At 37.4% G+C, this 20,981-nt stretch overlaps 1 protein-coding gene across 1 annotated transcript; it reads left to right on the top strand.

The window, feature by feature from the left end:
* Window positions 1-811: 811 nt before the first annotated feature.
* Window positions 812-19,828, top strand: LOC115412481 (uncharacterized). The gene is made up of 8 exons (XM_030125009.1): window positions 812-1,583; window positions 3,816-4,091; window positions 7,370-7,615; window positions 11,108-11,278; window positions 12,644-12,775; window positions 12,859-13,025; window positions 15,390-15,662; window positions 17,868-19,828. Exons 1-8 carry the CDS (start codon window positions 1,349-1,351, stop codon window positions 18,042-18,044), a joined length of 1,677 nt encoding a protein of 558 aa, XP_029980869.1. The 5' UTR covers window positions 812-1,348; the 3' UTR covers window positions 18,045-19,828.
* The last annotated feature ends 1,153 nt before the right edge of the window (window positions 19,829-20,981 follow it).

Here is a 20,981-nt window from a genome sequence, read left to right as displayed (position 1 = left end):
AGCAGATACCAGGAACAACATCAGAGATCTGTGTCCAAAAGAGAACAGTCCAAGGAACAGCTAAGATCCTGAACAGAACCCTCAGACTCCCAGAACCAGAGTCTGAAGGAGGCACCGCCCAGGTGGGCAAGAAAAAGATATTAAAGACAAAAAAAAAAATTCTATTTAAATAAAATTTAATTTGAAATGTTTGGTCTGTCTCCATCCACTGTCATTTATCAAACTAAATGGGTTTATTATTTTCTTCTATTAGAGGTTGTACACACTTGTTTTTATGTTCAGTTAATGATAGATTTTGCTGAAAAAGTAAAATTTTCTTCAGTTTTCTCTGTTTGGATAAAATAACCTTTGAATTTACTCTAAGTTTTAACCAACATCTACATGACCAGTGAATTAAATGAGAAAACAGCTGATTTACACTGAAAAATGCAAAATGCAGAGGATAACATTATTTAAAAAATGGTAATAAATGACTTACGAAAGACATAAAAATCATTTGGAAGCTGTGATATAAACAAGTTTTGGGTCTTTAAGGGTTAAAGTGAACATTTAAGGTGGAACTGCTGCTTTATAAACAGTCAGAGGTTTTTCTATTCGGGCTCTAAAACGCTGATCTAAACACATAAATTCAGTCAGATATTGAGGATGAATATATACTGAGGTCTAAAATCAGAATCTACAAAGACATACCACCAGTGTTTTCTTTCCCATGCACTTCCTCCTCCTCCTCCTCCTCCTCCTCCTCCTCCTTGTAGAAGAGGAGGAGATAGAGGCAGTGGGAGGGAGGATCAGACTGGGATAAAGTGTCCAGAGGAGGCAGAGCAGAGTGAAGAGCAGCAGGACTCCGATCCGGATCACAGAGTTTGAGCCAGGACCTGCACCCTGAACCCTGAACCAGGATGGAGGTCCACGTCTGAACCTGAGGGCGTCCACCACAGGAAGCCTGAATGAAAACACCAGAACACCAGTGGATTTATCCTCCGAGAAGAACCAGGACTGAAGGAGGAGACAAGAGGAGGATGATGATGAAGATGGAGAAGAGAAGATAAAGGATGGACATGAAGACAAAACAGGAAAGTTTATGTGAGTGAGCAAAAGAAGAACCTGAGGAATAAGTCTGTTTTCTCTGTTTTTCCTGAGTGTGTTTTGGAATATCTGACACTGATTGAATCCAGAGAAAGGAGTTAAAGGAGTAAAAGGAGGAGCGTTTAACAGGAATTATCAAAAAGGTGAAAAAAATGAACCAAACCAGGAGTGAAGATCAGAAAAACCAAGCGATCGCATCAAAAACAGAAGGAGATACTAACCCATCCAAGCCCCACTCCAGCGCTGAACATCCGTCGTGGTCATGAGGCTCCTGGTTCTCCTCGCCGCCCCCCTGTCCATCCTCCTCCTCCCGGCGGGCGGCGTGGCCCCGGGTCGGCTGGAGCGCTGGGTCCGGTCCGGGCTCCAGTCTCTGCAGTGGGACCAGTTGGACCGGTGCCTCCGCATGTCCTCGCTGTCCGAGGCTGAGTGCCGGCGCCTGGCCCACCTACCGCTGTCCGCCGTCGCCGTCTACGTGTCAGAGCCACGAAACGCCGCAGGTGGGTAAAACCATAATGATCATATCGTACAGTGACGATATATCGCAATATAACAGTTGATATATCTTCAGAATTTTCCACAAAAATCAGCAAATATGTCTTTTTTGGTCTTTGAGTTTGGTTGTTTAACTCATTTTTTCTCTCTGCTAATTAAACACAGTAATAATTAAAACTATAATTAATTATCTCTTTTGACAACATTTAGAACTCAGTGATAAAACGATAATGATCATATCGTACAGTGATGATATCGTGATATACCAGTTGATATATGAGACTTTTCCACAAAAATCAGCAAATGTTTTTTTTGTCTGAGTTTTGTTGTTTAACTTCATTTTTTTTTTTTTTACTTCTAATTAAACATAATAATAATTAAAACCATAATTAATTATCTCTTGATAACATTTAGAACTGAGTTTTGTTGTTTCACTTTCTCTCTTCTGATTAAACATATTCCAATTTTGAAAAAAAACATGTTTTCTGAAGAGTTTTAAACCACAAATAACCATCTTCTATGTCATGATAATTTTCCTCAAAAGTCAGCAAACAACATTTTAGAGTTTTGTTTTTTGGTGACGTTTAGGGCTCGGCAATAAAACGAAAAGGATCATATTGCACAGTGACGATATATTGCAATGTATCATGAGAATTTTCCATAAAAATCTGCAAATATGTTTTTTTTGTCTTTGAGTTTTCTTGTTTAACTTAATTTTTCTTTCTTCTAATTAAACAATAATAATTAAAACCATAATTAATTATCTCTTTTGATAATATTTAGAACTTGGTGATAAAACAATAATGATCATATTGAACAGTGGCACTATATCACGATATATCAGTTGCTAAATCATGAGAATTTTCAACAAAAATCTGCAATTATGTTTTTTGTCTCTGAGTTTTGTTGTTTCACTTTGTTTTTGAAAAAACATGTTCTCTGAAGAGTTTTAAACCACACATAACCATGTTCCATGTCATGATAATTTTCCTCAAAAGTCAGCAAACAAAACATTTTTTAGTTTTGTTTTTTGATGATGTTTAAGGCTCGGCGATAAAACAAAAATGATCATATCGTACAGTGACAATATATGACGATATATCAGTTAATATATCGGTTAATAAGTGTGTTTTCTTCAAGTTTTTCTCAAAAGAACCTAAAACTAAAGAGAAATTGTGATATTATAACAGAGAGAATCTTAATTATCATGATTATGTTGACTGATTTGTATTTTTTTTTTTTTTTAAATCTATCTGTACAGGAGGGTTCTGGGTTCAGGTCTGGGGTTGGGTTTGATGATGTTTAGGGGATGGAGATAAAATGACAATGATCATGTCTCACAATGACGATATATCGTGATATATTGAATAATATATCAGTTAATGAATCATGATAATTTAACACAAAAATCAGTAAATATAAAGGTTCTTTGTCTTTGAGTTTAGTTTTACTTAATATTTTTCCTTCTAATTAACCCTTTAAAGCCTAAGCCTAAAATGGTCCGCCTGGACTTTTTTCTCATTTTGACGAACAAAAATGTTACAAAATATGCTGTGTGTCCGTTTGCCCATTTTTCCAGAGCACATTTTTTTCCAGATCTTTCAAAATCTAGCACTCATTTACACTTTACTGCATGTTATAATTCTGCTAAAACAGCTTCTTCTCCAGCTTCCAGTGCAGGTGTGTGTGAAATTACCGTGATGACCCAATAAAACCTATAAAGTGCAATGTGTCAGATCTCAGAAACTGTTGGACTTTTTCCAGTGATACAAACAGTGAAACAGTTCCTTCCATCCAAACTGCACATGTGCAGAGTGTGTCAGCGGTGACACGTCAGGTTTTAAAGAGTTAAATATATTCCAATTTTGAAAGTTGAGAGTTTAAAACCATAACCATCTTCTATGTCACGATAGCTTTACTCAAAAGTCATAAAACATTTTTGAGTTTTGTCGTATCTGTGTAGGTGGGTTCTGGTTTCAGGTCTGGGTTTGGGTTTAACCTGGACCAGGTATTTAAAACCATATAAACTGAGCAGAGCTGAGTAGGTGCTGGGGGAAAAGCCCTGATGGACTGATAGACAGTAAAATGTGTTTGTACCTGAAAGAAAATGAAAAATAGTAAAAACCAGTGAATCTTACCCTAAATGTGACTTTAATGAACAGAACATATGTCTTGTTTCCACCCTGGGTTCTGTTGTTCCCTCGGTTCCTCCTGTAATGTCCTGTTTCGTTTCTCAGGACCCTCAGATAAAGTTCTGGCCATCCTGCCCGACTCCACCGGGGCGGCGCCAGGCTCCGCCTCCCGAGGAGGCTACGATGTCAACCCCATCCTGAACGCAGGGGGCGGGCCTCACCGGCACCGGCAGCAGCCCCTCCCCGGGTCGACAGCCCACGATGCCGTGCTGGTCCTGGACCCAAGCCCCGGGGAGAACTTCGGACACCCGGTGGTCCTGTTCTACGTGGACGTCAACGTGACCAAGAAGAGGTGTTCCCACCTGGACGGCATCTACCTGGGTGAGTCAGCTGACCTGAGGAGGGGGCAGGGACACACCATCAAGGTGGTTAACCATCCACCCCCTGTCAGTCATACACAAAATATAAGAACCTTAGTCAAGATGTTTTTTCTGAGTGTTTTTATTCATCTTTTATCTGAGATTGGGTTCTTTCTACTGGTCTGGTTTATAACGCATTAGGGTAGAGGTCTGCATTGGCTGAGGGGGAGGGGTGGAAGTGGGCGGGGCTTAGAGCAGCAGAGTGCAGTTGGTGAGAGAGAGATGGAAGATTTTCATTACTTTTAACAGCATTTTAGTGATGAATTCTTGTAAATAATCGTATATAATAGTGATAGTGCTCTTTTGGAGTGTTCTGCTAGTGTGGGTTGATGTGTTTTTGTCGATTTTCACTAGTTTTTTTTTATGCCTTTTTTTCCACTGTATCTATATCTGTATGTTTCCAGTTTGTATAGTTCATTTATAGTTGTATTCTAGCTGCAAATATTATATAAATGTATGTATATTTCTCTATATATTTAAATCTATATCCAGATCTATCCAGGGCATAAACAGATGCAGTGTCTGTATTTGAATCAGATGATGAATGTTTTTGTCAGTGAAATGAGGAGCTCTGTCTACAACTAGACAGAAAGTAAACACAGACTATCACACAGGATAAAAATGAACTAGAAAAAACTAAAAATAATAAGAACATGGACACAGAATGATCTAGAGAAACTAAAATGTTTGAACACATGGAAAACAGCCGAACGTTTATTTCTAAAATCTCTTAAAGTTTCGTTCTGCACATTTACAGTTGTTTTTCATAATAAATATTTTTAAAAAATTCAATCCGTTTTCTTATTTTTTGCTATAACACACTGCATTAAGTATTTAGTATATATAACAATAATAATTAATGTCTAGATATTAAAAGTTAAGTTCTTCCTGGAAAAAATGTGCAAAAGAATTTGAAAAAAAACCCCCACATTTTCTGACACTTTTACTGCAAAAACAACAAAAAGAGATGTAGACCTGTTATAATGGTCATCATTATGGGGTTAAACTAAACCACAATATAACCCTTAATCCAACTACAATGATTTTATTACTTAAATCTGAAAACTTTAAGGCGTCATGATGCAAAATTCCCTTTCAAGTCCTGTTTGTTTTTTTGTCATCTTTTCCAGCCAACACCCACATCTGTTCAGATTATTTAGAAACTGTTTTTGCAGAAACACAGTATGCTGACGTTTTCTGGTGATTAGATTATGTTCATCTGAAGAAAATTAATCTATGTCTCCAAAACATAGAAAAACACTATGTTTTGTACATTAACAGCGAAGATGTTGGTGCAAAATGAGAGCTTTCTGGGTGGTTTATCATCAAGTCTAACATGTTGTGAAGTGTTTGTTAAAAGGTCCTTTTAGTTCAAAAAACCTGCAGCTCGACTGTGGATAAAAGGTCAAAAAGTGAGTGTGAAATAAGTGATTTTAAAGTGCTTTATTTGTGTGGAAAAGCCCCACGGGGACATCAGTCCTCACTAACCTACAGAAGGTAAAAGTGTCTGAGAGTGGAAGTCCTGACCTCCTGCTGTGACGGAGGTGGAGGCCAGATGTTGAGGTGAATTTGGCCGAGCTCAACTTGAACGCAAAGCCCTCAAATATTTATGCAAACGCGAGGCTCTGGGACCCCTGCTGGGTCCTGGAGATGGGCTCCAACCAGACCTCATTTAACCTGGAGGTGAATCCAGGGTGACAAACTGATGGAGGCTAGAGAGAGGAGGGAGGGGCGGGACAGGGGGCGGAGCCTAACAACCACAACAACCAACAAACAAAAAGGGAAAGTTTAACAGGAAGGAAACAGTCGTCCAGTTTTAATCATGTAGGTTCAAGAGAAAGATTAATTAAAAACCAATTAATGAGTGTCTAAAATGTTTTACACACTATTAACCCTTTCATTTATAAATTATAATAACACTAGTCAAGACTTTTTTTTTTTCTTGAGTGTTGTTATTCCTCTTTACGCAAAAAAATTAATGAATCTATTTTTCATTGAGTTCCATAAACGTCCACTCAGCTGGACGCCATGAGTTCAACTTTAGAAGCAAAAAAATATGTATTTAACAAACCAATATCAGAAAATAATGAAAATTATAAAATAAAAACATGTTATTGATGCTGGTAATCTGATGTATCTCATATTTTAACATATCCTAATTCTAGCTGTTACTCACTTTAAGGAAATAACACGCAAAAAAACCCACAAAAACCCAAAAACAACTTTTTGTTAAAAAAACTGTTAATTCCAGCCATTGATATTTTGCTTTTTTAAATGGAATTCTTCATTTTAAAACATTTCCCTTTGGTCTACATAAACTGTAAATGCTCTTGCTTGGGTCTGAATTCTTCATTAAATCAACTCCACAGGTCCATCTTCAACCCTATTTCTGAGTAATGACACCAGAAAGGTGGTTTGGAGCGCTGGCCCTCCAAATGCACATGAGCCACTTCAGGCCCCACCCCCTCCAGGTTGTTGACTGTGCTGCTCTGTCCCGTTCAACCACTTGTGTTTGTTAATACAACCAACAACAGAACATTTTCGGCTCAAAGTTTGGACATATTTTCAGTTTTTACTACAACTGGGGCTGCTGATAAACAATTATGTCCTACTCAGAGAAATGCTCATCAGAAATCTTGACCTTATATGTGCAAATGTCGTGACATAATGAGTTATTAAATATAACAAATTAAGAAGGAATTGAAATGGGTTGTAGAAATCCACTTGATTTTTACAGGTGTTGTGCTAAGGTACGTATCCCTGCTCAGAATAGTTTCCCCTGGCTGCAGGAGCATAACTGCGACTTTTTATCTCATAATTGTGACTTTTTAATCTTATAATTGTGACTTTTTATGTCAGAATTATGACTTATCATGAGGATATTTAAAAAAAAAAAATAGAAAAAGTAATGTTAAGTCATAATTATGAGATAAAAAGTCAAAATTATCAGATAAAAATTCAAAATTATCAGATAAAACGTCCAAATTATGCTCCTGCAGCCAGGGGCAACAGTTCTGAGCGGAGATACGTACTTCGGCACAACACCTGAATGAATATACACATAGCTTTTGCAGCACCTGGAGGGTTTAAATTCAAACTTTATGAAGTGTTCGGGTCCAAATACTCAAATAAATGAACCAAAGACTAATAAAAGTGGGTTTAGAGAAATATGAGTCCTTTAAAGCTGGAGTTTTACTCTTTCATTACCTTTTCCTGCAACTGTTGTCATTGTGTCTCCAGGTGACGAGTGTTTGACCCTGGCGTTGAAGGGTCGCTGTCAGAACCAGCTGAAGCGCCGGCAGACCGGACCAGACAGACTTCTGGGTAACGGGCACAGGCTGGCAGGCGCAGCGCTGCGGGGCGGTACCATTACTGGTACTAGTCGTATGGTGGAGCGGGCCATCGGTGGGCTCTGTGAGGTCCACTTCCTCCCCCTAGTGGTGGGTGTTGGAGATAACAACCGCACCCAGAGACTCAGATGTGTGGGTAAGTCTCAACGGAGTCGGGTCTGGATCCACAGGGTTCAGGTTTGGATCCCGAGACAATCAAAACCTATCACAAAGTACAACAGGATGTTCAGAAAGTCCACAACTGAAAATCTATGAATAATTCATATCAGTATGAAGAGTGGGTTCATCACCATCATCATCATGGTTTCTAAGTTTACCTGTTAAAATGTGTTTTATACAATAATGACCTCATAAAACAGTTCCTGTGTCCCTGTATGTCAGCATCATGTTCTATTTGAATCAGTCCCCAGTTGAATATGTGAGGTTGTCAGGTTCTGTCTCTATGTTCCAGTCCTGTGGTCTGGATGTAGATCAATCTAACAATAGAAGTGGGTGGTACTTTCACTGGAGGAGAACTCAACTAATTCAATCAAAGTCCATATATGACTTCTATTAGTGATCAACAGGAACTATATTGATATCTTTAACCATTTACATGGTATAACAAATCAAAATATGGACGATTAGAAGTAAAGGCACATTTTTTATATTTTAGAAAATTTGTCAAAAATTCAAAAATCAAAATTTCACAAAACTGCGAACAAACTTTGTTGACATTGTCCAATGGAAGACACAAAATTTGAAGTTAATTCGACCAATTAGTTAGAAGACTGTTGAAATCTAGACACTGGTGAAATTGGTCAAAGGTCATGGTACCAAATGAAAGTCCATATATGACTTCTATCAGTGATCAACAGGAAATATATTGATATCTCTAACCACTGACATAAACCACCAAAATACGGACCAAAAAATGTAAAAATTCAAAAATCTAAATTTCTCAAGCTATGAACAAACTTTGTAGATGTTGTCCCAAGGAAGATACATATGTTTTTGTTTTTCCTTTAAATTAATCCAACCAGTAGTTTCGCGAGAGAAGATATTTGAAGAAACTGCAAACAAAAACGACGTCGGACACAGCGCCTTCACTGTAGTTCGTTGCCAGCTGCTGAACTAATAAATCAGTTAGGAGGTATTTAGTTTAAAACCTGAGTCTGGTTTAGACTTAAGTCTGAACACAACCATCATATAATGTTGTTTTCAGTTCCACACATACAGACAAACATAATTACACACAATGATAATGATAATGAACCAACTCTTAATACATGAATAACAGCAGTTTATGGAAATGTGCATAAATATGTTTTGTTCTGGAAATTTTCTTGAACTTCTGTTAAAATGTGTGATGCATTTGGATGGAAAATCATCTGTAAATATGCTCCCATCCTGTCTGAATAAAACCAACAAGGTTTCAACAGTTAAAAGTGATTACAGCCGTGGTTATAACTAGGTTCTGCTGTTGAATGTATTACAGTTGCCCCTCATTTACTTACATATATTTATGTTGTAAATTTTATTGGTTATTTGGCTGGGACGATGCACAATAGACATGTTTAGTACCAGATATAGATTTAAAAAAAAACACACATACCTTTGAGTTCACCAAAAACACTATACAAACATTACACACAATGACAAGTCAGAGATCCATTGGAAAAACAGATCTTAGAAAAAAAATCCAACAGGAGAATTTGCATTTACCTCAATTCTTAAGTAATTTTAGTTATCATAGACTAACTGATCCAGATAAATAAAAATAATCCAATCGAACAAAATGAAACTTTTCTATCTGGTACTGGACAGTTTTACAGTCATGAACACATGCTAATTTGTACTAACATTATACAGTTTTTGATGGGATTATCATTAAATCTAACTGTATTTGGTAACAAAATAAAAATGCTGCAGAAAATAAAAGTTTTCATCTTGATGGAAGCAGAAGAAAAAACAAAAATCAGATGAATTCATTACCATTTAACCTAATCAATGTGGATATTTTTCACTCAGAAGCAGACATTTTTGCGATGGGAGGAAAAGTTTGGCAGATTGAATTCAGTTGGCAGCGTCATCCTGGAACCACAACCAAAACACTATTCATCTGCAGTATTTTATATGAACAAATCAAATACAGAGATGTTTTAGTCTGGACCCAAACAGTGGATTGACAGATCAATACCTCCCTGATGTGGCTAAAAATGTCCTTACCAACAGTACAATGCAGTACATCTACAAAGCAGAGCCAATCCTCCAGGCTCTTCACTGTAAAACTCTAATATGATGCGAGTTATTGTCAGATTTGGTTGTAAAACTCAGCTCGCGTGGTAGAAACTGACTGGCATCCAGTGAAATTATCGTCCTGTTCTGCCAAGACCACCCACTGGTCGGACTCTGCCAACCACCTGGGCCACGTCCGCAAAACCATCAGCAACGATCCAGTGTGTTCATGGAGTTATGATGAACCTTCCCATAAAACCTCGGGGAAGAACCATAAGCTGATGTTAACATGCTACAGATCTGCATAAAGGTTTCACTGCTTATAAGACAGAAAAAATACACATAACAGATGAGTAAAAAGAAACATGGGACGTAATGAAGGTAAAGTAGAGAAAATAGTTCCAGTGTCCCTGTATGTCAGCGTCATGTTCTATCTGAGTCAATCCCAGTTGAATGTGTGAGGTTGTCAGGTTCTGTCTCTATGTTCCAGTCCTGTGGTCTGGATGCAGATCAATCTAACAATAGAAGTGGGTGGTACTTTCACTGGAGGAGAACTCAGCTAATTCAATCACAGTCCATATATGGCTTCTATCAGTGATCAATAGGAACTATATTGGTATCTGTAACCATTTACATGTGATAAACCATCAAAATATGGACCATTAGAAGTAAAGGCACATTTGTAATATTTTAGAAAATTTGTCAAAAATTCAAAATTTCACAAAACTGTGAACAAACTTTGTAGACATTGTCCCAAGGAAGATACATATAAAATTTGAAATTAATCCAACCATTAGTTTCCGAGAAGAAGACTGTTGAAATCCAGACATTGGTGACACTGGTCAAAGGTCATGGTACCAAATCAAAGTCCATATATGACTTCTATCAGTGATCAATAGGAAATATAACTGTGATAAACTATCAAAATTCAATCAATCAATCAATAACATAAGATTTATAATATTTCTGAAATTTGTGACGAATTGAAAAATAAAAACGTCTGAAAACGGTGAACAAACTTTGTAGACAGTTCCAAGGAAGATACATATAAACTCTGTGTTCTGGGCTCCTGACAAAATACTCTTTTAATGTCTTATTTCTTGGTGTCTCATTAGAATTAACTGCTATATTATTTTTTCCAAGTAAATTTTCACCTTCCAAGAAATTCAGGAATGTAGCCTTTTCTACAATATTATTGGTCATAATCACATTAATACACATTTGTTCTTGTAGCATTCTGGGTGTGACATCACATCTAAACTTTTCCTTGTGTTTGTCACATTTCCTTTATTGGTTTTATCCTGTTTTCAGCATATTCTGTTCTGTATTTGTAACTTAAACAAACTGTATTCAGTCTTGTACTTATCACACTTACTTTAAATAACATTTTCTTTTCCGTCCTGTCCTTCAGACCATCCGGAGTTTGCTCGATGTCCTCAGCCGTTGCCTCTGGTGTCTCCCAGTCTGCCGGTGTCCAGCTGCGAACTCAATAAAAACACCCGGCGATGCCACCAGCAGCCCCTCGCCACCCACCTGTCCTGTCGCCTCTACCAGACATGTGACCACGCCGTCCTCATCTCAGGTACAAGCGCTCAGTCTGGACTTCCACCGAACCCACCTAGACCGAGCCTGGACCTTAGAGACACGTCCATTGGTTTGTCCATCTGTTGGATGCCATGCAAAGTCCTAAACACTTGCAAAATATTCGGGTCAGAAGTCTTTTCTTTCACAAAAACCGCTCAAGAATTAAAGGACACATTTTGCTCTGAAACTGCACCAATATCTGTTGTAATTCAAGGAACATGGTGATTTTCCAACTAGACATCACCCCTGATCTGCTTAGAATTATTAAAACTAAACTGATTTTCATGTAGAGTGGAACAAAAAGCCAAACCACTACGTGTGGGATGGATTCTAAAACCATTCATTTCATATGTCCATACATGAATATTGTTGTAGCTCAGAAGTGAATGAGTGTTCTTGACTTCACAGTGTGCTAGTGGTTAACAGAATGAATCTAGAATCTTATAATTAGCAAAAATTAACAAAATAATAAAAAAAAAGACTAACAAGAAACTCAATAATGAACTAAAAATTGGCAAAACAACCAACAAAATTAACAAAAATACAAAAATGAAGAAACAATCAACATGGACAAAAATTAACTAAAATAATCAATAAAATGAACAAATAATGAAAATTATCAAAAAATGGACAAATATGAAGGAAAAAATGGACAAAAGATGAACAAATATACGCTAGAACACTAAAACACTAGAACACTACACTAGAACTAACTAAACTAACTAACTAGAACATGGAGGCCCCACCTCTCTACTTCCAGGACTATCATATTCTTTCTTATTTGGTATATTTACTTGTCGATTAGTTTGATCCGTTTTCTACTTTCGTCCGTTTTTAGTTTTGGTAATTTTTGTTATTTTTGTTGACAATCATGTTTTGTTTTGTTTTTTTGTTCATTTTGTTGTATACTTTGTTCATTTTGTGTTCATTTTGTCCATTTTGTTGACTATCATATTATTTTGCATTCATGTTAATAATTTTTGGGTTAGTTTGTATCAGTATTTGTTGAGAACTGGAGATGCTCTGACTCTTGTTAAAGTTTCTCAGATCTGTACTTTTGAAAATTTTGCTGTTTTTTGAGGACGAGATGTTTATTTCCTACCTAATATTTTGACCAACTGGCAGTTCCATTAGAATGAGATAATCAACATTAATAACAGTTTACTGGTCAGTGGCGTATGTTCTGAAAAATGAAGCAAATGTCTGAAAACTTCAATCTCTAATTTGGTTAAAGTCACTTTGACACTTGGAGGATTCATCTTCACCTGGATCCAACTCTGGAACTTTACAAAGTGAACAGGATGTAAGGGTTCAATCTGTTTTTTGCTCCTTCTATAGTTGTTAAGTTTGGGTGTTTTTACAGGTGGTTGGCAGCAGCAGATGACGTTCCAGCATCACATCCAGAACCTGCAGAAGTTCTACAGGATGCTCCGGAACAACGGCTTCCACAAAGACCACATCAAGACCTTCTTCGCCAGCAGTGGACAACTTCCTGGTACCAAAATTTCCACCTCACCCTAACTTTCCACCTGACCTTCCCCTGTCAGATCCATGTGTGACCTCCTTGTTTCCACCCAGATGACGTGGAGGGCGTGTACTCAGCCACGGAGAAGGTGGTGATCCGTAATCATGTGTCGTACATCTGCAGGAAACAGCACTGCGCCGACACACTGGTCCTCTACCTGAACTCGCCAACTCGCAATGACGGCACCATGCTGCTATGGGACGCCAACCTCAACGGCATCGTAAGAAGACCATGCTGCAGCACGCGGTCATTCAGTTCATTAAACATTTTACAACAGGGTGCATTAATGAACATTATCTGTCTACTTTAGTTCCTTCAGAATTATATTATATGGACAAAAGTATGTGGACACGCTGAATTCAGGTGTTTCTTTTCTAATGGGTCTGTGATAAAAAAATAATAATGACTAATGTCAGAATATAGTTTTATATTATGGGATGAATATCATTACATTGGTTAGTTTGGTTTAAATTGTTATCTTTCCTTCCAAAATATCTCAGAGATGGTTTTGACGTAACTTCTCTCAACATCGATTGTTGATATATTGATATCTCTACCCATTTCCACATTATAAGCCTTCAAAATATGGGCCATTATAAGTAAAGGAAAATTTGTAATATTTCAATTAAAAACTCGGCTAAAATTAAAAAATCTAAATTTTGCAAAACTGTGAATAAACATTGTAGAAACTGTTCCAAGGAAGGTACATATAAAATTTGAAATTAATCCAACCAATAGTTTTGGTGAAGAAGAATGTTGAAATCTTGATGTTGGTGACCTTGAGTTTGACTCTTGAAGGTAACTGAAGGTCAAAGGTCATGGAGCCAAATGAAAGTCCATATATGATCAGTGCTCAACAGTAACTATATTGATATCTCTAACAATTTCCATGTTAGAAACCATCAAAATATGAACCATTATCAGTAAAGGCACATTTTTAACATTGCAAAAACTTTGCCAAAAAATGCAAAAATCCAAATTTCTTAAAATTGTAAACAAACTTTGTAGACATTTAAATGAATCCGACCAGTATTTTTGTCTGAGATGTTTGTTGAAATTGCTAACGAAGACAACAATGGTCACAGCACCTTTACAATAACTCATAGCCAATCGGCTGGTGAGATACAAATGTGTTTTATTAATAACTCAAAACACTGAATGTCCAACTTGGCCAACATCAAAGCTTCTATTTTCTTAACACAGGGTCCAAATAAAACTAATGAGACAAGAATGAGTCCTGGAAAGAAAATTCTGACTTGAATTTCAGTGTAAGACTATGGAAACTAGGGTATTTGGATCAGGATCTAGTGGCTGTCAGCGGTATTACAGCTTTAACACACTTCCACACTGGCTTCATTTTGGAGCCGAGGACACTGCCTTTTGGTTGAAACACCAGAGTACTGTGGATGAGGCAAAAACCTGTTAGCATGGACACGTTCAGAGTCACATATGAGGCCGATCTGAGCCACTTTCGATCGTAGTCATGGACAGAGACACTAATGATGATGTGTTCAGATCATTAAAGCACGTTAAACGCTCATGTCTCAGTGAGGATAACGTGTTGTGACAGATTCAGTCCCATATGTACTGGTCATTTTCCTCATGGTCCACACTTAGACTGGACCAATCCGGACTGGGAATGATTTATCTGACACACATGGGATCCATTATGAGCCCGAGGACGGACCACCCAAAGTGGACTTCAGGATGTGGGCTCATCAGAACCATCCATTATCACATAAGAGCGACTCCAGCAGGATGTGGTCTCATAGGGTTTACAGGAGAATACAAGGACCTGAGGTGGACCTACCCACGTCCAAAACCTCCACCACTTCACTGACCCACTCTGGAGGTTTTAGTCAAACCAGGTTTAACCCACGTTCACATTAGGAAAAGAAAACATGGGTTCAGTAAAGTCACGTTTACATGCATGTGTCGCGAAGTTGAACCAAATGACTACGTTAACTTCAGCTTTTTCAGCCTTATTTTAGCGTAAAATCAAAATAAAATATGATACTGATTTAGCAAAAAATACAGCTCAGATGATATTTGTTCATCCAGATGTTATTTTGTTCTCTTTAATTTTTTTAAATGAATTGCACTGATTATTTTAGTCTATTTTTGTTCATTTTATTGCTTACTTTGTTCATTTTTTTTATAGTTTCTATTATTTTATCTAATTTTGTTCATTTTAATGATTTGGTTTTTTTTTTGCTTATTTCATCAATGTTTTTCTTTATTTTCTTACTATGTGAATTTTTAACTCTCACCCTTTATTTTCATTCATTTTACAGATTTTTTGTTTTTTTGGTGATTATTAAGCTTATTTTTAATTAATTTTTTTTCTATTTTGTATTTTTTAAGTCATTCTTTCAGTTCAATCTTCATTTCCCCAAACTTTTTTCTTTTTCTGCTATTATTAAATAGTTGATCAGGAGACAAACTGTCCTTATGTTTTTAATCAGTGACATTGTGTGTTTTTACTCTATAAATTGGAGGGTCATACCTAAATACGAGTGTTGTACCATCTGGTCCCTGTTTGGGTCCTGGTCCTGGTTCCTGACCTCCATGTTTTCCGTCTCAGGCCGATCTGAAGGAGCGATACTCCGTCAATGAGCTCCTGGCCGACCTGGCTGGATGCAAGGCGACCCGGGTTCTGCTGTTCGTGGACCAGAGCTACAGTGGCGTTCTGTCCAAGAGGCTGCGAGGATCCCTGAAGCACCTCAATGTGGTTCTGATCCAGAGCCAGACCAGACAGACCCACAACCACCAGAACCAGAGGGTGAACCTGGGCCGGGACGACGGCAGCTGGTCCTACATCGGGCCCTCCACCTGCCTGTTGGACCACCTCGGAAAGGTACAGTATTCAGGCACAGTGATGGAGACCTTCATTCACCTGAACCAGTACCGGGTCTGAATCTGGTCAATACTAGAACCAGGTCTTTAGCTCTAGTTCCTCTGTCTAAGGAGCAGAAACGGTCATGCACTTGGTCATAAAAAGGTTTTCAATGTGAAACGTTCATACTGAGTTGTAATCAGAGACTGAAGTCAGATAAGGAATTAACAGCGACAGAAAAAGCATCATTAAATTAACCCTTTGGTATCCAGACAGGTCCTTCTAACCACCAAAAGTGCATAATCTGCACAGTGCTGTAGTAATGTCACAATTTTTTTCAAACATTTTTTTTTTTGTGTGGGTTTCATCAACTTGAACCAAAACAAAAATACCAAATACTCAATAACTGTCATATTTCAACCTTTTAAATGCCATATTTATAATGTAAATATACTACATAAAAATTGGATAACTTACTCTTTGATTTTTGCTGCCTGGCATATGTCGATGATTAACAGCATTGGTAATTATGCATTATTAGTTTTTTGCTAAGTCAAATGTTCTAAAATGAAGAAAACAATCAAGAAAAATGAATGAATAATATAACAAAACAAATAAATAAAAAACGGAATGATTAAAATGAGCAAAAATGAATAAAATAAGGAACGAAATTGACAAAAATCAATAAAATAATGAACAAAAATGAATACGATATTGAAAAATATGAGGAAATATAAAAATTTGATTACTTTTACTTTGCTGGCATATGTCAATGATTAACACTAACATTGGTTAATGTACATTATTATTTTTTGTGCTAGGTCAAATGCTAAATGCTAAAATGTCAGTGTGCATTTTGTACTCAGTTGGTCGAAGGGTGGCAGTGTAGGAATTTAACAGTTTATATTGTGCTGATTTTTGTGGATGGGACAGAATTTCAAAAAATTTCCAAAAATGAACAACTTTTGAATTATGACCTAAAACAAATTGTGAAAAATAATTTGATCTTTTATAACATGAATTGTAAAGAGTGCATAATATGCTCACCTGGATACCGGAGGGTTAAAGTAGACAATAGAGGAGTACAATATCGAAAAGGCTCCAAGAGTTGATCCACTTTCTACAATCTGTAATTAGTCGTTATCAAACACTTGGATTGAACAGATGATGTTTTTTTATTTGAGGAAATACAGTAAAATACAGGGATAATGAACAGTAACTAGTCATTAAAAGACCCAGGTATGAACATTGAATGAAGAGTCTCATCATCACAAAGGGATTTATCTGACAACAAATAATGACAGAGGTCTGTTCTATCACAGCTCAAACTGAAGAGGGAAGACTCAAAAATCTGGATGTAAACACATTATGGACTCTGAAGTGTTTGATTTGAGTCTATTTTACGCAAACTGTTAGTTTGACAACAATCACCTGATTTCTGTGATGATCTTTAATGTCTTACCCCTAGACCAACACATCACCGTGCCTCCTAATCAGATTCAACGTGAACTAAATGATGGTTTTGTGAACTAATGCCATTGGTGAAACATATGACCAAAGCTGAAGCTAATTAGCAGTATGCTAGCTGTTAGCTGCTATGTTTCCATCAGTAGAGAAACCACTGAAATAAAGGCCGGACCTACAACAGGATTGCACAGATTTTAGAGATGCGAAACAGGTCAAATGAGTTCAAATTAAGACGGAATAAAGGATAGAACTGCTGATAAGGTCAGTCTGCATCTAATAGTTCTAGCGCTGATGATCAGACTGCTTTATTACATATCTATATGTTCTATATAGTAGTTTACGCAACCCATCTAGCATGTTTGCCTTGATGAACATGCAATATCGGCGGTTCTGCCAGAACATGCAAAATTATTGAGAGGAGATTTACCAAACCTGAAACTGATTACAGTGGCTGATTTTGCGTCTATATTTAGCATCTGAAAGTCAGGTTTTAACTGGCACAGCTTCACGCAAAACTGGCAGCAATTGTTGTGGCGAGGAGGCATCATAGGCCCAAATAAAGGCAACGCAGAGAACCAGTGTTTTGTTCTTTTGATGAGACGTCCAAACTTTGCGCCTTCCATCTTTAGTTCTATAGTTTTTTGCTGTACACAACCAGCGACCAATCAAAATCCAGCCTTGTAGTCATGTGACATTAATGTCTTCTTGTTTCTCCTTCCGTCCATCGTTCGTCTCCACTTCGTCCTCTGTCCTCGTCAGACCGCCGGGACACCCCACCTCCCAGAGCCGTGGACCGGCCTCCTCAACGTGACGCTGTCTGGCGCCCCCTGCAATGCCACGCCCCCTCTGACAGATGGCGAGATGCGACGTGAGTACCAGGGCTGCCAAAACCTCCCAACTGCGCTGTGGCACCAGAAACACAGGAGGACCAACTGAGACCGGGACCGGGACCAGACCCGCGGGACGCATGGACGCATGTTCACGTTAACGCGGCGTTAGCTTAGCATGCGGTGTGTTTGGTGGACAGCGGTGTGTGTCTACAGTATGTTTTGTGTCCTAACTCTGAACTCGGCGTTGCCACGGCGACGGCTGCTCATCCCGGGGGGAGTGTCCTGACCACTATTGCGAACAGGCGCGTGCGTGTGCATGTGTGAGTTCAGCGAGAGGACATCAGTGCTAGCTTCCACTCGGGTCAGTGTGTTCGTTGAGTGTGAACACCACATCATCTCTTGGGCACTTTAACATTTCAGAACCAATCAGCTGTTTCTATTTCTGTCGTTACTCCAGCCTATCTTCATCCTTTACCTTGTTTCTTCCTTCATCCTGTCCTCTGCTTCACCTTTTGTCGGCTACTTCCTCCCATCGACTATAAACTCTCCTTCATTCCTTCATCTTTCTCTTCTTTCTCTGTCCATCATTTTACTTTTTCATCACTAAGCCAACGAAAATTAGGAAAACACTGGAAGGGAAATGCAAGATTTTAACAGAATATTTGACAAAAACCTCAATTAAAAGGTTAAGACATCGATTATTAAAAGACTTTTGGATAAATTCTGACAGCTCAAACCCCTTTCGAGGACAAAATGTCTCCACGACCTGATATTCACATTATTTCTAGTGATTTAATGTAATAAGCTGATCGACATTTTCATGAGTGTGAAATGTCACCATAACCTAAAAAATACAAAAACAAGTACTATGGTGTTTCACAGCCACTTAAGGTAAAGTAAAAACATTTGTTTGGAGGATTCTGTTGGGTTTCTAAATTGGTTTAAGAGTCTGGTTTGGACCAGCTTTAAATGTAAAGTATCATGAGATAACATTTGTTATGATCTGATGCTATATAAATAAATCTGATTTGTCAGGCAGGAGGAGCGGGGTAACAGAAAAAATCTTTGAAATAAAGTACGGAGGAAAAAATTTTGATATTCTCTGTTGATTTACGACGATTTAATCACAAATATAGTAAGATTCCAAAGTCATACATTTGTGTCTTATAGATGGTTTTCACTGACACTTATTAGGGTTTAATTCATAAATTTACTGCTTTACGCTCAGAGAATATTAGACTTTTTTTTAATCTCCAGAAATTTTTGATTTTTATCAGAAATGTATTACTTTGCATAAAACAATATTTTCATGATAAATTTTGTGAGTCTTTCTACGTAATTTTTCCATTTTAATCACAGAATTTTTTTCTTGTAATTTTTTTTTATTCAATTGTGAAACTTTTTAGCCTTGTCTTTGAAATTTATGACTCCATGCTGTCAGTAAATATTGGATTTATTCTACATTTGTCAGGTATTTGTATAGTTATTTTGCATAGGCATTTAAAGTTGAAGAGGTAATTTGTAACTTTAGCCTGGAACATTTTTAGTTTTTTCTCATAAATGTATGACTTGATAATCTCAGAGGATATTTTATTTTTTTTCTCCTAAATTTGAGAATTTTTTCTATTAAATTTACCAATGACTTTATCATTATTTTACTTTTCCTCATAAGTTTGTGAGTATTTTTTGTAAATTTCCCACTTTATTCCGAGAGAACACCCAGTTTTTTTATGTTTTTGCGTTTACAATCTCTAAATTTACCTCTTAATTCTCAGAGAAAATGCCTTTATTGTTCTAGTATATCAGGGATGTCGAACTCATTTTCTTTCAGCTTCCACATTCAGGCCAATTTGATCTGTAGTGGGTCGGACCAGAAAAATAATTGAATAATAACCCATAAATTATAACAACTCCAACTTTTTTCTCTTTGTTATAGTGCACAAAAAAACATTAAATTATGAAAATACTTACATTTACAAACAATCGAAACAAAAAAGATGTTAAAAAAACTGACATTTCTTCAGAAAAATAAGTGCAATTTTAACGATATTTACCTTCAACTTATCATTTATACATGTCCATTATGAATCGGATCTACAAAGGCACAAAACATTTCGCGACAGGCAGAATGTTGTTAAAATTTCAGGTTGTTCATATTGGTCAAGTTATTCACATTTTATTGTTTGTAAATGGAAACATTTTCATAATTTAAAGATATTTTTTGGACTTGGAGAAAAAGTCATTGCCATTATATATAGAAATAATTAAATATAATTTTTTTTTCACATCGGCATCATTATTTATAGGTTATTAGGTTATTATTTTACTTCAGATCATATTGGTCTGTTTGTGGAACTCGAATTAAAACCAGTTCGACATCCTTGACTGTTTTTGCACAAATTTGCAAATTCATCTTACCAGGCCAGACTGGATCCTTTGGAGGGCCAGTTTTGGCCCACGGGCTGCCTGTTTGACACTCATGTAGTAAATGTAGCGTAATCCAGTTATTTCTTTAAATATTACCCCCGTCCTCCTGCGGATAATGTTCTTATTTTCCTTCAAGCGACCCTGCAAACACACAGTGGTTCCAGAAACCTGACTGTACGTTTGAACAGGTCTGTGTTTAGAGTCAGTTTATTCCTGGAGTTTTGACGGTGGACGGTGTTTTTTCTGGTAGAGACACTAGGACAGACAGGAAACGGGAGACGAGAGGCCGGTCGGCAGCGATCATGATTAAGATATGAAGCACTGAGACTGCCCTCGCTGCGACACAGACGGGCTATGGCTTTTTAATAAGAACACAAGTCGTCATGGTGATTCGGCTCCATCACTTATGGCTGTTTCTACAAAGTGCATCACATCAAACATGCACACATTCTAATATTAACTTGTCTCTACACTAACGTCCACGTCGTCCTCTGCTCTGTGGTGCTTTGTGGTTTTTGTCCATCTTTTGTCTGTCTTTCCTTCATCCCAGTAACCATCTAGTATCTCACCCATAATGCTGTGGGACCCCCCTCCCTGCTGTGTTTTGTACTGATGT

This window comes from Sphaeramia orbicularis, chromosome 21 (assembly GCF_902148855.1).
Source record: "Sphaeramia orbicularis chromosome 21, fSphaOr1.1, whole genome shotgun sequence".
NCBI lineage: Eukaryota > Metazoa > Chordata > Actinopteri > Kurtiformes > Apogonidae > Sphaeramia > Sphaeramia orbicularis.
The sequence above is the reverse complement of the archived record's forward strand: the minus strand, read 5'-3'. Positions and strand labels throughout refer to the sequence as shown.